Source organism: Conger conger, chromosome 13 (assembly GCF_963514075.1).
Source record: "Conger conger chromosome 13, fConCon1.1, whole genome shotgun sequence".
NCBI lineage: Eukaryota > Metazoa > Chordata > Actinopteri > Anguilliformes > Congridae > Conger > Conger conger.
In genome coordinates, this window is record NC_083772.1 from 3,629,721 (window position 1) to 3,650,963 (window position 21,243).

A 21,243-nucleotide genomic window follows, 5' to 3' on the forward strand; every position below is an offset into this window, starting at 1 on the left:
CTTTACAAACGGCTCGGAAAAATAGCAGTTAGCTCCAGGATGAAACGGAAAGCTGAAGAACACAAAAGATCTGTGTGTGGGATTGATCGCTGGCGTGAACTTGTGATTTCACGTTCCCGTTTTGAAAAAGAGGGTTGTTGTTCTTTTGCGATTTGTGTTTTGAGAACACGATCAAATTTTTTGGGTTTTGCTAAATGAAACGCAGTTTTGTTGTTTGCTTCAACTATTCTCACAGTGGTGTCTAACAATGCATCCAAACAATTGAGAAAAACTGTTACAAAATGTTTTAGGCAGTCTGAAGTTCATAGATATCAACTACCCGATATATATTGCCTGTCATTTGCATTAGGCCATAGATTTTGATCCACACAGTCCAGTAATACATCATATGATTTCAGACTGTTGTGGGGGTTAGGTATTTATTGATGAGCAATATTGCTGGTTGGTGTGATGTGATCGCCATAGGGCATTGTTTAAAATGCACACAGTTGAAGAATTGAGGAGCCTTTGATGAGGTCCAGATTGAGAACAGTACAGCTTTGTACCGGTATATGTACACTCATGTAGATATGGATCAGAAGCTTCAGTTAATGCTCACATCAGCCATCAGAATGGGGAAATAATATGATCTAAGTCACTTTGACCATGGAATGATTGTTGGTGGCAGACAGCGTGGTTTGACTATCCCAGAAACTACTGATCTCCTGGGATTTTCATGCACACTAGTCTCTAGAGTTTGCAGAGAATACTTTGCAGGAGAAGGGCCAGGATGGTCGAAGCTGACAGGAATGTGACAGTAATGTAAATAGCCACACATTACAACAGTGGTATGCAGAAGAGCATCTCTGAACACACTACACATCATATCTCTAAGTGGATAGGCTACAGCAGTAGAAATCTATAAGTATAAGTCTACTAAATACCTAATAAACTGCTCGGTGAGTGTATATTATTGGTAATAGTATATTACATTGTTTCATCACCATATGACTACCACTATGCCTTAACTGCTGTGCACATATTATACATACAGTCCCATGTACCTGTCGGCTACCATTGACAGATTATTTCCATGAATACAGGGCATGGTGTTATAATTACAGTGCATTTTACAGTGCATTTGTGTGTCTTCTGCAGCAGGTTAACTGCACAAATCTAGCTAGTGCTATTATTCTTTTATTTGATATATACTTAAGAATCTCTCCCAGAGACCGTAAGCCTACATGCTCGGAACATTTGGTTCTATTGCAGTGTGCCATTTCAGAAATAAATCTATGTTCATACATAACCTACCACATTCTGTTTTTTAAACATTATGCTTTGGTGTATTGGCTGCACAAACATCAGAAGCAAGTGTTTTAAAAGAGCAGAGACTTGACTCTTGAATTGTGTAGGCTACTGAAAACATTTAAGTGCATGCTTGCAGAAGAATACCAGTGCACTGCCGATTGAGGTAACTGACCAAAACATTGCAGATAATGTAATGCATGAAGTCACTAAAAATCCTACATTGAAAGCATTTCATTTTTAACTGGCAATACTGAAAATGTATTTCTCAGAGCCACATGCTTTGTGTCTTTATTCCACTAAAATAACAAGTCAAGCACGATTTGTGTGTTTTGCTGTTGATGTGTCCTTGAAAAACTAATTGACAGAATAACTCTCCCACGCATACTGTACAAACACAGACTGTCAGATACATCCATAAAATAAATATGAAAAAAAAAAACATAAGTTGAAATAATTGAGTCAGTTAAAGTACATGAATGGGTATTACATTTTGCAATCAGTTATTGGTAACTGAATGAGCACTTATTAGGTATTTATTATTCATTACGACTTTTTTTGTCTTTTGCTGCTGTAGCCTATTCACTTAGATCTATCCACTTTTGATACGTTGTGTGTTCAGAGATGCTCTTCTGCATACCTCTGTTGTAATGTGTGGTTATTTTCATGATTGTCACCTTGGACCAGTCTGGCCCTTCTCCTCTGACCTCTCTCATTAACGACGTGTTATTGCCCGCTGAACTGCTGCTCGCTGGATGTTTTTTGTTTTTGCACTATTTTTTTTGCCAACTCTAGAGACTGTTGTGTGAAAATCCCAGGAGATCTGCAGTTTTTGAGATACTCAAACCACCCTGTCTGGCACCAACAATCATTCCACGGTCAAAGTCACTTAGATCACATTTTTTCCCCATTCTGACATTTGGTGCGAAAAACTCTTGACCACGTCCGTATCCTTTTATGCATTTACTTGCCGCCACATGATAGGCTGATTAAATATTTGCATTAACAAGCTGGTGTACATGTACTAGTGTAGTGTACTTGAAGACAACATAGTTAATGATGCATTCATAGCATTTATTTTAAATACATGCAACATATTACCATTGATACCATGATAATATCATTATAGTTTTTGTGCATGATAATTGTTTCATGACATTGTGTTATTGTGACAAACCTCTCTAGGGAGTTAATCTATTCCATTCTATTCCATTCTACTTCCTGAATCTATTCCTCTACTTTAGTTTCCTGTAACTTTTTAAGTACAGTGGCTGGAATTGATGTATTCAATACATTCTGATGTACAGAGCCGTGTAACTTGTAAGGATTATTTTGGCATACTGTATATGTCTCTTCCCATAGGCAACAGGTTTGCATAGTTTGGAGTAAAAGTTGCACTCGTACAAGTATATTTGGTCTGAATGTAATAACACCGCACTGAGTGACATCACAGGGGATGGAGGTATAGAGACTAGATAAGCATGGAGATTCATAAGAACTGTTTTACTGTCGCATTAAAAACATCTCTCATTTCTCCCAAGTAGAAGGGAAATTCTAAAGGAAATTTAGAAATGTAAATGTCTATGTATGTACTTGAATAGGCTCAAATTGGCTGTCTGTACATGCTACTCTAAAGGAAGGCGCAGGGAAGGCTGATGCTGATGTTTTTACGAATCTTTGGTAGACTGTGGAACAAAGAATACACAGAATGTTCTAGTAATGCAAAGAACAGACAAAGAAATCTCTTTCTAGTAATCTAGTTATCTAGCATTACTAGTCCTGAGTTTTTTTGCATTTATTTTAAAGAAACAGGAGGTGCTTAACTCTGCTCAGGTTATCTTTGAATCCAGGATTATCCAAATCTTTTTCTGTCATCCGAATAAACGTGAGAATTAAAAGGTCAAGACTGGAATATGAAACCAAGCTTTATATTATTTCCCGAAATGTGCCTCTTCTAGTAATCAACATTACTAGATGCATAGTTTTGTTGGACCACCTTAACCTTGGCTGTGTATTGGCATAGAATGAGATGCAGCTTAATGAAGAAATGCAAAAATATCTACTTTTAAAAGTGAATGCCTCAAAACTATTAGATGGGGAAAAAGTCCTGAATTCTAATTGAGACTGATTTTTTGCATGCAATAGGTGGTAAACGTATCAGCAATTGTAGTGACTGGATTTTTCCAGGTGTGGGGGGGGGGTCATCTCTTTTTTCTCACCCTGAAGTTCTTCTTTTTTCCGGGGGGCGGGGGGGCAAATGGTGTTCCGGTTTGCCGCCTAAAACAGCAGTGCGCCTCCCTTTCCTTTTGTTTTCCTCTCTGGCTGCTGTGCCTCTTGCTGAATCGTTTTTGTCTCCATCAGGAGAAGTGCCGGGTCAAAGGAGCATTTATCGAGCACCTGCTTCCATTGACGCAACAAACCCGTGTCTGGAGCTCGGATGATGCCGTAGTCAATGCCAAATTCTCAGCCAAACGTCCTTAATAATACGTTTATAAAGTAAAATAAAATGCATTTCTGCCCAGTAGCCCTGTTTATTATCCAGAGTGCTCCAACTTTATTTTCTGGTAAAAAGTCAATGAACATTTTCATCAGTATAGTTCTGTTGGTCTGATTTTATGGCATCCGTAGCTCGCATGTATCAGGCGATTACGCACGGACGACCCAACGAGACTGCCTTCCTCTCATGTCTGTGTGAAACTGCTGGGTGAATTGTGGAGTGGAAAGGCGTGGTGGTGGAGATCATGTTTGAAGGGAGAGTGCCTGCATGTCTACCGTCTCCCAAACGGATGATGACCGAGGGGGTCACAGTGAGTACTTCAGCTTACAAGTACTTTAGGGCATTCCACATTGTGAGAACGTTAGGGGCAGTCGTGAGATCGTCCCTTGTTGTAAGCAGTGTAAATGTATATTAACTGTGTGTTCATTTTGCATACTGTAGATATTTTGGTGTATGGTTTTGTATCGTTTGGCAGTAAGATTGCATTTTCAGTGTATCTGCCTCGCAGTGACACAGCGGAGGACCTTATTTACAGGATCAATGGATTTGTGTTGTCAAAATGACTGAGTGCCACAGAATCCTTCGATGTCTAATTTACACCAAGGTGCCTGTATTACAACTGACATGTTCATTTTGTTGTAGAATTATGAAATATTTCCTTATATAATGCCGTTAAAAAAAAACGTTTTTTTAAGAAGAAAATAGAGAACCAGTCCAGGAGAATTTTCTCCCAGGGGAGGCTCTGAATTAGAAGGTAGCAGCCAGGTTTTTTCTGTTGACTTTTGTCCCCCATGGGTGTAGCATGTAATCACTGCTCTAATTAGTGACTGTGCCAGGCATTAGTTTATAGTCGCCAGGCAATTTCCGCTCAGAATGACCACAGCGTTGACCTCTCCGTCCGCAGGCAGTCTCACTAGCTTACAGCGGCACTGCCACCGCCTGAAAAGAAACACACCTCATATACACATCATCTATCACTACCCAACGGGAACAATACACGTCTGGTTGTGTGCAGCCGAGAGAAGCAAGCGTATGGTCACAATAACAATAACACAGGCATCGTGGAAGGGAGGTAATTATGCCAGGCCAAGCTACTCATAGTGCTCTACTTAGCTAATTGGATGGGCAGGCCGTAGTTCTGGAGAAGGCTTTCAACAGTTCGTCCTGCTCCTCGATGGCCGTTTAAAGCACTGTTGTTATACTGATCACGAATACATTGCGTCACGTAAAATGCGATCATGTTCCGTGTGTTCTAAATTATTGTGGTGACAGGGCCGGTATTCGTTCTGAACGTTTCCGCTACGCGTTTACGTTGCTTCTACGCCGCCGAGCTTTGTGAAAGTGGCGGGACCCAGGGCCGCAGCTCCCGGCACGCGTGGAAGCGCTCGTTGCTGGGGAGACGAATAATCGCAGGGCAGGATGTGACATCATTTATATGAGTCTCAGGTTTGGTCCCCAGTGACAGAAGGATCTGGCCTGGGCTCTGCGGACAGATCTCGGCCTGGCCTCTGGCATTGGATGGGAGGCCTTGAAAGGGATGGTTTGTATGCACAGAACTGTGTTTCTTTTCCCACCGCCCTTCTTTCGTAATATATGATTTTTCATTTGGTTTGTGCTCCTCCTGCAATGAGATGGAATGATTCAGTCCCACCCAGGACAGAGGTGCCTTGTTTCATCTATTTTCTCTCTCTCTCTCGCGCGCGCGCACACACACTCTCTCTCTCACTCTCTCCTGTATTCCGCGATGACCTTGAGGTCACCTTGTTCCCTGGGCTCATCAATCTGTGCTTTCAGAGCGCATCAGATTGCGTAACTCCTAACTGGTGCTGCATAACCGTGCATCCCTCGTCTGACAAACAGCAAAATTAATAGCCATATGTTTGTGTTCACGTATTTATTTATTTTTATATCTCCAGATGTATAGATTTGATTTTAAGGCTGAAGCGGGAACAGCACTTGACTTTGAAGACGGGGGAGGACAGGGCTGTCGGAGTGGGGGCCTTTAAGGCTTTCAGCTCTGAAGGACTCTCAGAGCTCTCAGACACTGGCACTGTGAAGAAAAAGAGAGGAAATGCAGAAAAGATTTTTCCGTGCCCTGGAGATGAGGTGCCTTTGATGTACAATGTTCGGATGGACATCAGTGTCCAGATAAATAACTCTGGGTTTTGCTTTTGTTCTCTGTCTATTTGTTTATTTGTATTTTTTGAGTGGCGGGTATTTTTTTAACTCCCCCCCAGCCTTATCTGCCATCATGGAAATGGGTGATAGATTTCTTGGTTGTAGGTGGTATGTAAACATAATATGGTGCTGCCCAACTCTTTTTGACTTTCCTGTTCAGTGGAGAAGAATGTATGGGTACCCCCACCAATTAGAGATGCAGCAAACTGAAATTTTTCTACCAAAAAGGAAAAAGGAAGCTATTAAATAAACACTAGGCTGATACAGATAGTATCAGCCATTCGCCATTGTATACACTTCAGTGGCATCACCAGAATGTCATCCTGGGGCGGGCATTTGGGTATAAAGGGTGGGGGGGGGGCATTTGGGTATAAAGGGTGGGGGGGGGCATTTGGGTATAAAGGGTGGGGGGGGGGCATTTGGGTATAAAGGGTGGGGGGGGGCATTTGGGTATAAAGGGTGGGGGTGGGGGCATTTGGGTATAAAGGGTGGAGGCATTTGGGTATAAAGGGTGGGGGTGGGGGCATTTGGGTATAAAGGGTGGGGGTGGGGGCATTTGGGTATAAAGGGTGGGGGTGGGGGCATTTGGGTATAAAGGGTGGGGGTGGGCATTTGGGTATAAAGGGTGGGGGGGGGTGGGGGCATTTGGGTATAAAGGGTGGGGGTGGGGGCATTTGGGTATAAAGGGTGGGGGTGGGCATTTGGGTATAAAGGGTGGGGGTGGGCATTTGGGTATATAGGGGGTGGGCATTTGGGTATACAGGGTGGGGATGGGGGCATTTGGGTATAAAGGGTGGGGGCATTTGGGTATAAAGGGTGGGGGTGGGGGCATTTGGGTATAAAGGGTGTGGGTGGGCATTTGGGTATACAGGGTGGGGGTGGGGGCATTTGGGTATAAAGGGTGGGGGCATTTGGGTATAAAGGGTGGGGGTGGGGGCATTTGGGTATAAAGGGTGTGGGTGGGCATTTGGGTATACAGGGTGTGGGTGGGCATTTGGGTATACAGGGTGGGGGTGGGGGCATTTGGGTATACAGGGTGGGGGTGGGGGCATTTGGGTATAAAGGATGGGGGTGGGGGCATTTGGGTATAAAGGATGGGGGTGGGGGCATTTGGGTATAAAGGGTGGGGGGGGGTGGGGGCATTTGGGTATAAAGGGTGGGGGCATTTGGGTATACAGGGTGGGGGTGGGGGCATTTGGGTATACAGGGTGGGGGTGGGGGCATTTGGGTATAAAGGATGGGGGTGGGGGCATTTGGGTATAAAGGGTGGGGATGGGGGCATTTGGGTATAAAGGGTGGGGGCATTTGGGTATAAAGGGTGGTGGTGGGGGCATTGGGGTATAAAGGGTGGGGGTGGGGGCATTTGGGTATAAAGGGTGGGGGTGGGGGGGTTTGGGTATAAAGGGTGGGGGTGGGGGCATTTGGGTATAAAGGGTGGGGGTGGGGGCATTTGGGTATAAAGGGTGGGGGTGGGGGGGTTTGGGTATAAAGGGTGGGGGTGGGGGGGTTTGGCTGCCGCTCAGTACAGGAACAGGAACAGGGGGAGGGGGAAAGTAAGTGGAGGTCTGTACTTTTCTGTTTTCAATTGCCCCTCAATTTGCGGCAGGATAATGCACATTTCTGAACTCCTCTCCTGCCTGTGGTGCAACAGAGACTTTGATTTGTCTCAGCCAGAGAGAGCACAGGCACCTGGGTGGCGGTAACTACCAGGCTGTGTTCCTCTCCGTGGGATGGGGCTGAGACCAGGTGCACGCACGGAGAGGAAGCAGACGGCTGGTCAGTTATGTGGGAGTCGTTTTCGGAGCACATTAAAGACAGAGTGAAGTCGATGCAGCTGAGGAGCTGAGGACCTGGTAAACTGGGAAAAAACCCAGAGAGCTGAAAAGCGTTTGTGGTGTTTCGCTTTCTTTTATTTTAGTTTTTTTTTTCCCCTGAACCTGAGAGAGGGATGGGCGGAGATTATTTTGTGTGTTTGTGTTTTTGTGCTCCTGGTGCGCTCTCTCTCCATGACGGAATTGCGGAGAAAACCCAAAACTGCTGTGGCACACAGCAGGTGACAGGATGCACGTCTGATTGTGTGTGTGTGTGTGTGTGTGTGTGTGTGTGCATGAATGTGTGTGTCCGTGTGTGTGTGTATGCGTGTGTGTGTGTGTGTGTGTGCATGTGTGTGTGCATGAATGTGTGTGTGTGTCTGTGTGTGTGTGCATGAATGTGTGTGTGTGTGTCCGTGTGTGAGTGTGTGTGTGTGTGTTTGTGTGCATGAATGTGTGTGTGTGTGTGTGTGTGTCTGTGTGTGTGTGTCTGTGCATGAACGTGTGTGTATGTGTGTGTGTGTGTCCATGTGTGAGTGTGTGTGTGTCTGTTGAAGGCCACAGTGAAACTATTAATGAGCATATTTAGTTCAAAGCACCAACACCTGCTTTGCTTTGTTTCTCAGCATGGGTAGTGAAAAGAGTACAGCTGAATGAACACACATGAAAGCAAATAAATGTACCCTGAAAATTACACACATGAAAGCAAATAAACGAACCCTGAAAATTACACACATGAAAGCAAAGAAATACATTGTGAGCCTCATTTATAAATATTTTCAGAAATCCGTGTGCAAATGTATGTGTGATCGGTTACAAACAAAAAATGTGCGCGGGATTTATGAAACAGGAGTAGACACAGCTTTTTTTGCTATCCACATGCGTGTTGATGAATACCAATCAATCGTAAACCAAAATGTATAATTAGCATAAACTGATGCCCATAAAATGCCTTAGAAGGACCACGGAAATCAATTCCAGGCCATTTAATTAAAGAGATGGCAGAGAAAATATGAAAAAATGTTGTTTTGAAATACTCTTTAGCCTACACATGATCTGATTTTTTAAAATTTGTATTCATCATTATATGACTCTGTAACTTGTCTTTGCGAACATAGATATGAAAGCGTATTTAGGACTTAACATATTCTATGCCATGATTTCGAACTGCCAAAAAGTTTTTTACATGTTTTATGGAATTTATATTAAACCACACTTTATTATCAATCAGGATTACCGTAACGAAACATCACCCATGTTAATGTTGAATCTTGTTGCGTTTTTATATGATATTAATAATTATAATATTCAATTGGCTTATTAAAATAATTTTGCCACTCAAAACCTAAATAAAATCTAAATGAATGGAATAATAAACGCACAAAGCACGCTTTACAGTCCTGCGCTTTCATTTCCGCGCGCAATACGAACAGCTGGGACCGCTCGTGAAGTTCTTTCGGCTCCTATGAAAAAACTGACATCCGAAAACTTTATCCCACTTTATCCCACATTATTAGGTAGCAGTGGAAATTGTACTTACCTCTAGGGTCTTTCAGCGAACTTATCCCTGGTTATGGGTATGCACTTTGTTGTACGTCGCTCTGGATAAGAGCGTCTGCCAAATGCCAATAATGTAATGCAATAATGTAATGTAATGTAAATTTGTTCGAATGCGTTTCCGATGGCTTTACAGTGAATTCCGTTCGGCTCACGTTCGATAAATGAGGCCCAGTGTGTGCGCGCACAAGCTCATGAACTATATAGCGCATGTATTTAAATCTGTAGGTTGTGTGAAAACAACTCATTTCCATACTCTGAAGCACTTGTTAATGTCAGCTCTCCACACCTGCTCGTTAATCCAGGCAGACTCTGTTGTTTGATGCAGTGTTAATTGCTTGTTTATTTAACTGATGTGGGAAATAATTAAAATGGGATGTGGAGAGACTGATGGGATGTTGATGCTGTCAGCTATAAAAAGAAAAAAAAGACTCTAGACATATCCCAGGAATGCTTCCAGAGACGAATTAGGCTGTCTCCTTCTCCTGCACAGAGTAAATAAGGTTCCTCTAAACTAGGCCAGTTGCCTCTTTGGACAATTGCCCATGAACCATACACAGTATGTACCGAAGTATATGAACAATACACTGTACCTAATATGCCTACTTAAATCAAAGTAGGCAACAAATGAGGTACTGTTCAGTGCTTGTGAATGTACATGGATGTTGAAAGTAGTGAGAGAAATGATGTCTGTGCCTGTGGACATATAGTACTGTGCAGAAGTCTTAGGCACCCTAGACTTTATTATATATGTGTTTCTTTTTTGGTGTGTGTTAGTATAACAGTACACATTTGAGATTTACAAATATAAATGTTCATTCATTTTGGTTTTTAATTTTAGAAAAGTTACATATTACTGTAAGCAATTGACTACTTTTTAAATAAAAAAAACTTGATCAAGGCTGTCTGAGATCAGAAGCAAGGAGCCAACCAAAGTCTGCAGAAGAACTGTGGCAAGTTCTCCAACATGCTTTGGAACAACCTCCCTGCTGACTGTCTTATAGAACTGCAGGACAGCGTTGGCTATCTCAGAGAAGTGATGCAGTTTTAACGCCGAAGGGTGGTCACAGAAAATATTGATTTGATTCAGTTTTGAACTATTCTGCCAAATTACTCAAATGTAATGTAAAATGTATAGTATGTTTATTTAAGACCTTTCATTGTATTATTTTTGAAAGAATCTTATCTATACAGAATGTTGTACAGGTGCCTAAGACTTTTGCACAGTGCTGCTTATACAGGCATGCTTGCGGTCTGTTTGGAAGAGTGTGACAGGATGCACGTCTGATTGTGTGTGTGTGAGTGTGTGTGAGTGTGTGTGAGTGTGTGTATGTGTATGTGTGTGTGTGTGTGTGTGTGTGTGTGAGTGTGTGTGAGTGTGTGTATGCGTGTGTGTGTGTGTGAGTGTGTGTGAGTGTGTGTATGTGTGTGTGTGTGTGTGCATGTGTGTGTGTGTGTGAGTGTGTGTGTGTGTGTGTGTGTGTGTGTGAGAGAGAGATTATTTGTGTGTAGAAACTTTAGATTGGAGCAGTGCTCCAGCACCCTTCTTCATCAAAGGCATCCCAGAGTAGGTCGGGTGGAGAAGAACTTATCCTCCCATCTGCTGTAATAGCAGGGGCATCTATTAAGCCTCCATTTAGCTGGTCCTCGTGGAAGAGTTTCTCTCCTCAGACAGCATCCCAGCAGGAAAGCAATTAAAGGTACATTAATGTAAAAAAATAAATAAAAAAACCAGGGGACGTGGGGCCCATGACAAATTTTCTGTTTCCCAAAGAATTCTCCGTCTCTCAAATGAGGCAGCAACTCATCTGAGTTTGTCAATTCATTCATCTCGCACCCTTGCGGTACTCAGGCAAATTCGGTAGGCATGAAATAATTGAATTTGCTACTTTTTTTCCTTTTCCTTTTCCTCTCTTTAGATTTGTGACAAGGAGTGGCACTACTATGTGATCAACGTGGAGTTTCCTGTGGTGACGCTGTATGTGGACGGCGTCACCTACGAGCCCTACCTGGTGACAGATGACTGGCCCATCCACCCCTCCCAGATTGATGTCCAGCTGACAGTGGGTGCCTGCTGGCAAGGTCAGTATTCTTTGCTTTTCCCCCCTAGGCTGAAATGGCAGCAGAAATATAATCAAATAAAACCCCACTTTAGTGACTATTTCATGTACAGTACAGTCATATGGACTGGCTAGCTCATTCCAACATCTGGACTTCAAAGATAGCTGTCATTCCCCTGGATTTAAATGTGTTTTTCCTCCTTGCTCAATGTATGGCCAAACGTTTTTCAAGCATTTTTGAAAGCTTTTTGAAAGCAATCGCACTGCATGCTACAACAGTGCACTAGCTGTTGTACATTTGATTTCTGTCAGAGATCTGACAGGTGATTTCTGACAGGTGAAACGAAGGTAATGACCAGTTTTCAGTGAATGAAAAAACAACATTGCCGGCTTCAGCACTAAACAGGTTTAGTGCCGTATGGTGAAAGGGTACAGGCTGCTCATCAGCTGGAGCAGAGCGGATCTCACTTGTGGATGTCGTTTATATTGCTTTGTATCGGTCATGATTGCCTTTCCCCCCTGAATCTGTAGTGGAGGGGAAAGCCTTAAAGTGGGGATTAGGAGGCCTGAATAGATGACAAGTTCACTGGCGATTACATGCTTTTGTAGCCGGGCTAAGCTCATCCCGAGTATTGCTGATAACTTTGCATGCTATTAGAGCACCGGATTGCCTTCCGCTATAATTGTTTTCGCCGCCTCAGAACCCTCAACACTGAGACGTGCACCGGCGTGCTCGAGTTTCCGGACTATCTTTTGATTTCGTCTTGAAAGTGGATTGAGATCCCTCCTTCCAACAATTTGTTCGCCCGCTTTTATCTCTTAAGAGGGATAATTAGCATTACTCGGTCCTCTTTCTACAATTAGTCTGCAGACCATTAGAGTGGAGTGCTGAGAGCTGTTGCTGGAGGGAGATAAGCGAGGGAGGAGAAGTGGCCGAGGGGTAATTAAACTGCCTGCTGTGCTCCAACTGTCTCTTTATCCCATGGCTTGAGTGGTTTTTATTTTTTTTTAAATGTTTTAACAATGCACGGGCGGCCTGTAGCGTAGTGGTTAAGGTAAAGGACTGGGACACGCAAGGTCGGCGGTTCGAATCCCGGTGTCGCCACTATAAGATCTGCACAGCCATTGGGCCCTTGGGCCCTTGAGCAAGGCCCTTAACCCTGCATTGCTCCAGGGGAGAATTGTCTCCTGCTTAGTCGTACTTAATTGTACGTCTCTCTGGATAAGAGCGTCTGCCAAATGCCTGTAATGTAATGTAATGTAATGCAGTATTATGCAGCATTGTGGTCTTGTCGGACCCCCCCGACCCGTTCGCCAGGTTCAGGGGCGTCTTCAGCATGTGCGCAGTAACTGGTCACCTATATTTTTTCCGTGTGTCAAAAAGGTAAATCTCGCATTGTAATCTCGCGCCTGCATGTTTGCGAAATCAATCAGGGGAATAAAAAAAAAATGAAAAGGGGAACAGCCTCTTGTACCAAAAAGGACAGTTCTGGCTCCCAGCAGATTTGGTGTTAGTGCAGTTGAGTAGGGTTCACCTGTTCCTTTTTCCCCTCTTTGTTTTGCTCACTTTTTAAACATTTTTATTACAATTTGTCATTTTAAATTTAATGACAAATTGTATTTTTTGACTCCAGGGGGATTGGGGAAAGGCAATCCTAATTGAAATATGTCCGTTGGAGCAACTCTCAACTAACATCAATCAAAACATGCCGGTCTACCCCGAGCATGCTGTTGAGGGGAAAAAAAACACATTGCTCTTCCTTCCTTCACTGTTTAAAGGCATACTATGCAGGATTTCTTTCCTCACTCCTTTGTTTCCATACAGTCCAAAAACGTATGTGCCCCCCATTCTCAACCCTGCCTGCCGACACCCCCACGATTGTGGGCATTGCAGACTACCACGTGATAGCAATGAGCTAAGAAAATACGATTCATGAAACATCTGCTTTAGTTGTCGCTTCCCACACAAGCCATTTAGCTAAGCGTTGAACTGATGTCACACATGTTTGTATTTTGCTGAACATTAGCGGTTGTGCCAGCCGCTGCTGCAAACACCAGTGGAATTTGTTGTGCTCTAGCCTGCTCGGAAGGAAGCACAATAACTGTAACATAAGCATATGCATACTCAAACACATCAATTCATAGTTGCTTTTATTTTCATCAGATGTTAAGTCTTCTGAAAGTCCGGGCGTCTAGGCATGAGCTTCCTGCCCAGGAGAGGAAATAAGCTGGTAGAATCTCCCTTGAAATATAAGCAGTAGTACTGTGCAGTGGGACCAGGGTATCATGGCCAGCTGACATGCAAAATTGAATTCAGTTAGTTAATAATGGCAGCTACCTGCTGTAATATTACCGAACGCTGGCCAGCCATTTGCTTGATGGTTAGCCTCCAACGCTAATCTCTCGCACACCCAGCTCACCACTGTAGTAGCCAATCCATACACGTCTCCTCTTGCCCTCTTTCTATTGGATCATAGAGCGTATGAATTCAGTGCATTGGACACGTGCTTTTCAGATACAATGGCGACAGTGCGAAACTAGGAAAGGCATGCGTGGCCCGAGGAACTTTTAGAAAAGAGAGGTCACGTTGCACATATTGAGGAAAGTATGAAAAACCTGTTGTTATAGAACATCCATAGTTATTTAGTTATTAAAACTCTGTAGTGCTATTTCTTTTGGAACTGAAAAAGTTCAACTATGGTGAACGTTTTTCTTTTTGACGTATCCAGCTCGGCCTCAACGGCCTCAGAATGGATTTCAGCAAAAGAGGAAAATATTTAGAAAACTATTCATGATGGTTTCAGAATAGTTTAGTTTAGAGGTTTCAGTGTACATCAGAAAGGATATTTCCTTCTGCAGTGTGAGATGGGTACATCTCTTCTACCTCTGTTCCTCTCTAAACCGTATAGAACAGGGGTGTCAAACTCCAGTCCTGGAGGGCAACGGTGTCTGCAGGTATTTGTGGTTTCCTTTCAATCAGCAGCCAATTAAGGCCCTGAGAACAAGGTGTGCGGACTCTTCAGCCAATGAAAGACTTTGAAATGTATCTCTCACGCTGAAACACACCAATAACCAGCAGACAGTGCGACCCTCCAGGACTAGAGTTTGACATCCCTGGTATAGAATGAGATAATGTGGACATAAAGCCAGGGAGATGACAATGTACGTTATCAGCAGAAGTTTATAAATGTTATTCTTCTTTTAGAATACGAAAATAATAAAAGCCCCACCGTTTTCCATTCCAGCACCCCTAATGGCCGTAGTGCCATAACAGTTAATTGAAAACATCTGTGAGGAAATAATGGAAAAATCATAGCCAATTAAACAATGGCTGAACGGATGTAGTGACAGCATTTTCAGAATGTCAATGAATGAATGGCACCCGAGACCATTAGCAGCACAGAAACTGCCAATTTACCAGACTGGAGTCTGGAGAATAATAATACAAATTGAGTGGGTTCACGGAATGACAAATACCAATGATAAAAAATTATAATGACTTAAGGCGCAATCAGTTCAGCCTTGGTTTTAACTCAGGTGAGAGCACTGAGTTCCTGGAGTAAAGTAAAAATTTTATACAGCAAACAGTGTGGCATCACTGTTAAAGCCTGACGCTGAAAATCTACTGCCTGCAAATCCCAAAGGTAGCTTTAGTATCATTGAAAAACGGTACATTGAATAGCATTAGAATGTCCAGTGCTATGAGGTGAATAGTGGTGTATTGAGAAAATTGATATCTGCCCTGTGTGCATCCTGGTCCAGAATACTGCATCCCGCCTGACCACCAGTCAGCCCAGGCCGGCTCATGTCATCCCTCTCCTCATTGGCCTCCACTGGCTTCAAGGCCCTAGTGTTGGCATTTCAGGCTGCTAAGGGGACTGCCCCAATTTACACACAATCCTTAATCGCGCCCTACTCCCCAGCAAGACCACTCCGGTCTGCCAGCTCTGGTCACCTTGTGGTTCCCTCACTACGAGCACCTGGTGGTCGTGCTGCACGTTCACGCCTGTTTTCCGTTCTGGTTCCTCAGTGGTGGAATGACAGCAGAATCCCTCCCCCTATTTCGACACAGACTAAAAACACACCTTTTCAAACTCTACCTTAGCCCTCCCTCCTGATTTCCTCCCCCCCTTCCAATATCCCTCTTGTCTAGCCCCCCAAAAAAAAAAAATTTGCACTTACGATGACTGTTGTCTTTTTGTTTAGAACAGCCCTTCATGTTTATTTTACTAGTTATGGATTTTATACTTTAACCTGTGGAAGAACCTATGCACTTGTCAGTCGCTTTGGATTAAAAGCGTCTGCCAAATGACTAAAATGTATGTATGTAATGTAAACGTACACGTACACGTACACGTACACGTACACGTAAACGTAAATGTAAATGTAAATGTAAATGTAAATGTAAAACGTAAAATGTAAAATGTAAAACGTAAAATGTAAAATGTAAAATGTAGAATGTGTGTGGGTGCCTGCACAGGGAGTGTAAAACAATGCGCTCACCGATATTTCCATTTCCAGGCGGCGAGGTGACAAAGCCGCGCTTCACACAGTACTTCCGCGGGAGCCTGTCTGGGCTGACCATTCGGCCGGGGAAGATTGAGAGCCAGAAAGTCATTTCCTGCCTGCAGGCCTGCAAGGAGGGTCTGGACATCAACTCCCTGGAGAGCCTGGGCAGGGGCATCAAGGTATCACGCCAAACACGAGCCGGTGGAGACTTCATATGTCAACATGCCCCTCAGTGCAGAGACTTCGTGTCATTCTGTTAGTTTCTACACTGCAAAAAAAAAAAGGGCTGCCTTAAAAAGTGTTTTTGTCGCGTAGTGAGACTTACAATCTTATTTTAAGTTTTTACATTTTCTTACCTCCTCTTTTAATGAGTAAAATGGTGGCGGCCTGTAGCGTAGTGGTTAAGGTACATGACTGGGACACGCAACAGCGGTGGTTCTAATCCACAATAAGATCCGCACAGCCATTGGGCCCTTGAGCAAGGCCCTTAACCCTGCATTGTTCCAGGGGAGGATTGTCTCCTGCTTAGTCTAATCAACTGTACATCGCTCTGGATAAGAGCATCTCCCTAATGCCAATAATGTAATGTAATGTAATGTTATGTTATGTAAAAGTGTCCATTGGTCAAAAAAGTAAAATAAATCATTTTTGGTCCCAATATAAGGCTAAAATAGTTGTTGAGCCTGAAATGAAGCTGAAATGTAAATGCAGTGTACTGCGGGCCTAGTGGCAGTTGGGGCAGTTGGGGCAGCAGGGCGCAGTAGTGGTCAGGTCACTGGCCTCTAGGATTAGACCCCTGTTGTTCCAGAGCTTTGTCAACCTTCTGTCCCAGGATAACAGCCCGCAGTATGGGTAGAGTAGCAGAACGTGCCCTTTCCGAAACATTTCCAAAGATAAAATGAATCGTGGAGACATTTGCACATTTGTGTACCTGTGCTGCTTATTTGCAGCAGGTGAGGTTGAACTTAAATGGCAATGCGGAAAAGGAGTTCTCGTCATACCGCAGTGCTCAAAGAAACACCACACACTCTGCGTCCACGCCGCATAAGTCATGCCGAACCCAAACTGCCATCAATCAACACTCGCATCCTCAGGCACATAAATCAGTCTCAACACCGCTCTTCGCAAACTGCATTCAAATCTGCTCCAAACTGTACAGATAGGTTAAAGGATAATCTCATTTTTGCTGTGAAAATCAAGGCGATTGCTCATCGCCACTGACAGCTCGAACACGGTCATTTTGTATTGTGCTCCGATTACGGGTTTGACGTCCTGTTCTTGAAAATGGTTTCTAGGAGAGTGCCAAGCTGCTCTTCAGGAATACACGGGTTCAGCGCAGTTGTTTATTGGTCAGCTCAGCTGACTAAAAACATATTGACGCTGTCTGCTAATGTTAAGACCGGAGGGAATTGCTGTAACCAAAGACAAAGTCTTTAGACCTGATAAATGACATAGATCAACCAGGTCTAGAGATGTATCACTTTAGAGGGAGAAAAGACTGTTTAACCCTATATATATAAATGTTGGTGACATGAAATGCACATTGATTACTCTGTTGAAGGTAATTGAACTGAATGTGTAATTAAGAGACCAGGCCTGGCTGCTGATGGATGTCCAGGCCGGGGAGTAGCGGCGGGGTGCCAGCGGTCGGGCCTAGGCAGGGACGAGGAGGGCTGCTGCTGTGGGTTTCAGTCTGCAGCCTGGGTAGACCTGCAGGAGAGAAAAAACATCCTGAGAAGCGTTATTGCTCCGCTTGCCTGGCCCCCAGGCGATCCGTCCCGCAGCACAGACAGAAGAGATGGCTGTTTTCCTGGGCTGCAGGGCCCAATCTTGAGCCAGCTCTTTTTGAAGCACCTTTATCAAAAAAAAGAAGTGTTTTATGTCATTTCAGAGAGATGGAATCACGTCAGCCTTTTTGCGGCGGAGGTAGAGAAGGGGATCGGGTAGACCTTTTGAGGCACTGCTCATTTTATCTTTTGTAAAAAAAAAAAGAAATACTTAGTTCTCTGAGCTTATCTGAGGCCCCTGACCCCAGCAGCCAAAGGAAACCATTTGAGATCAGTGAGCAACTTTCATGGTGCAGTCACAGCGGGGCATTTGATGAGGCCTGGATCTTTAGATTGGGTGGGTGTGCCTGATCCGTCCCCTCTACAGAGTCCCACCTCTACAACCGAGTGCTCCTACAGGCCCAAAGACAAGCCCTAACTGGGGGGCAGCAATGCCTTTGGAGCTTAAGTGGCTTCTGATCCTGTGTATCAAAGGGAGGCTCTTCGCGTCTGCCAGTGCCGTTCAGCTGCAGTGTTAATGGACTGCTTTGGCCTTGATCTGCGCACGCGGCCGCCTGACTGACCGCGGCCGTCGCCGTAGCGACCGCGGTCTCAATAAGGACTCGATAAGCGATTCCTTTGACATCAGCGGATGAAATGAGCCATTGTAGGTGCGTGCAGTGGTGACCAGCGCTGGTGTTTATTACTGTGCCCTCTGTCCTTGGCTGTCTGCATCGTGCTTTGCCTTTACCTCTTCATTCAACCATACCTCTCTCTCTCTCTCTCTCCATCTCACCCTCATCCTTCCTTCGCTGTTTCCATCCTTCAACCTCCGGCCAGCCAACCACGCTCCATCATCCGACCACGTCCGCTTCCCTCTCTTTTCTTTCTTTCTCGCTCTCCTCTCCCTAGCATCCATCCATCCATCCCTCCCTCCCTCCCTCTCCGTGTGCCTCCGCTCAGTTGTTTCCCCCATCTGCTGAATGAACCCCCCCTCTCTCCTCTCTCTTATCTTGTGCCCCCCCGGCCAGTTCCACTTCAACCCGGCCCAGTCCATTCTCGTCATGGAGGGAGACGACCTGGAGAACGTGAACGTGGCCCTGAAGAAGGTGTCCTACATCAATTCGCGTCAGTTCCCCACCCCTGGCATCCGACGCCTCCGTATCTCCACCTCTGTGCAGTAAGGCTCCCCCCTAACTCTTCACCACGTTTTACACCCCCCAGGCTGAGGTCCCAGGGGAACCTATCTCCCCACAGTCCCATTGCAAATAATAATGCTTTACCATCCGTGGCATGTAGATATAATGTTATGGGTCTCTATTCCCTGCTCACGTGTGCATGTTAACAAGACCATTGCTTATTGCCTATACATCACGTTCCGGCCCTGACACCAGGGGGGCGTTTTCTGAGGTGGTAGTAGTCATTGCTTATTCCCGTTGTAGCCATAACGATTGATCAATTGTTTACTTCAGGTTTTCCATGCCAGGCCTTTATGGGCAGAAGACGATTTTTTTTCCTTGTCCTCAGCGCATGTGTGGCAGAGCGGATTCAGAGCCAGAACGTCAGTGTCCACGAATAAACTGCCATCTGCGTGTCGGTCTCCCACTGGGTCACCAGGCTGCAATTCAAACAAAGCAAGACGTGTTTAAAATAGAAGCATACAATCAAATTGATGTGTTAAGCCTGTTTCAGCACAGCTTGGTCAATATTGGACTCCAGCAGGGCTGCAGTGCTAGAGAACGCTGTGGAGTTGCCTAGGCTACCGAGGGACATAAGTAGGTAGGCTGGTTGCAGTGCTTCTTCAGCCCGGGAAGTCATGTGTCTTTCACTTTACCCCGATCCTCAGATTAGTCATCTGAACTATTAATGGTTGTCCAGGTGCAGGACCAGGCCTGGCCCGACCAATCGCAAACGTTGGCTCACCCTGGCGATTTTCATATTAACTAGTGTGTCAAAATAATTATAATAATAATGACATAATTATGATTTGAAATAGATTATGCGCTTGATCTTTATGATTAGTTATGTAGGAGGTCTTACCTCATTCAGGGACTGGAATCAGTAGGCTGTTAGGTACAGCTGGGTGCCTCTGTCCTGTGTGTGGGTGTGTGAGTGCCAATATTTGCCCACCCACAAGCACTGAGCGAGTAGCTTGTCCCCAAAGTGAATAAATGAATAGCTAATACTTAAACTTGATCAGTAAGGTATAGGGTTTACAGTTGTCGTGTTTTTAGTAGTCCCGCTGGTGGCTGCTAACAATAAGGATAATGTGTTACTCGAATGTGAAGCATACATCAAGTTCGGGTCATTTGCAAGCTACTTCTGCATGGGTGGAATTTTGAAGAATTTTGGACAACTGTCTTTATTATTCCCCCAACAAATCTAGAAGAATTGTCACAATGTGAAAAGTATCGCATTAGTCCCACCACTGAAGAAAAGAGACTGGACCTAGGAACTGGTTTGAAGCAATGGGAATTCTATTGAGCAATTTCTTCTTTAAAAAAAAAATATATATATATATATATATATATATATATTCTACTGCCAGACATTAAAAAGTACACAATATGTCATCGAGCTCATCCGAGCCTAGAGTATCTTCTTTGTTGTGTAGTTTTATAATGATATCGTAAAAATCTATGGATAACATTAGAAAAATATAATTTGGGAATGCTATGAAACTATTTTTCTTTTGTGTTACCACTGTGAAACTGTCTTGCAAATAATAACAACTTTACCTGCACTTTGCATTGCATTTTATGTATGAAACGAATGAACAAATAGTTTATTATTTACTAGACTATATCTTCAGCATTGCCAACCGCATACGCTGTGCAGAAATGTGCCAGTGTGTGGAAATGGAGCTTGCTTGGCATCGCGTGTGGACGTCTGTTCATTGCTGGAGTTCCCTCAGGATGACTAAATGAGCCTGAGGGGTGTTGTCGGTCTCCAAACACGTTCCCTTCCCAATGCTCTTCTTACAATGATGTATGATGATGATTTAAAAAAAAGGTGAACTCATTCCAGCTGTCTGGCTGTGATTTCACCAGGTTGTTTATTTAGGCTATGTGCATGTTGTCCTGCCAACTGCATCTCTTCCCCCCCCCCCCCCCACCTCCTCATTTTACATCAGTAAAATCGACTCCCCGCTTTTCAAGTAGTTGGCCCAAAATATTTCACTCTTGTATATGTCATATCGCGGAACCTAGTGCTGCTCTACCTTCCATCTCGACATGTCTTTAAATAAAGTAAACTTAATTAAATGAATGGCTTGAAATCTAACAACGGTGCTGGAAAACCGGAAAAAAAAAGATTGTAGTCAACTCATCTGATGTTACATTAGTGTGGGGAAATACGGACTAAAGAAGGAAGAACCACAGCCCGTTCAACTTTAAATTAGAGTGAGTTGCCGTGGTCCCAGTAACCGCGATCACTCAACGTGCGGTGTTCGTTTGAGACAAAAGAGGAAGACCTGTCATCCATAGCTGGTATGGAGTTTGGGAGCCCTCAGGATGAGAGGAGAGACCGGTTCCTCCCTTATTTGCCATAGACCGCTGTGGACAACGAGACCAACAGCA

At 44.2% G+C, this 21,243-nt stretch overlaps 1 protein-coding gene across 1 annotated transcript in view; it reads left to right on the plus strand.

The window, feature by feature from the left end:
• The window catches only part of LOC133107895 (calsyntenin-2-like), a 275,668-nt gene that overhangs the window by 234,923 nt on the left and 19,502 nt on the right, over positions 1-21,243 (plus strand). Inside the window, exons 9-11 of the mRNA XM_061217183.1 lie at positions 11,250-11,412; positions 15,912-16,078; positions 18,697-18,845. Coding sequence (XP_061073167.1) covers positions 11,250-11,412; positions 15,912-16,078; positions 18,697-18,845 — 479 coding nt within the window. The remainder of the gene's footprint in view (positions 1-11,249; positions 11,413-15,911; positions 16,079-18,696; positions 18,846-21,243) is intronic.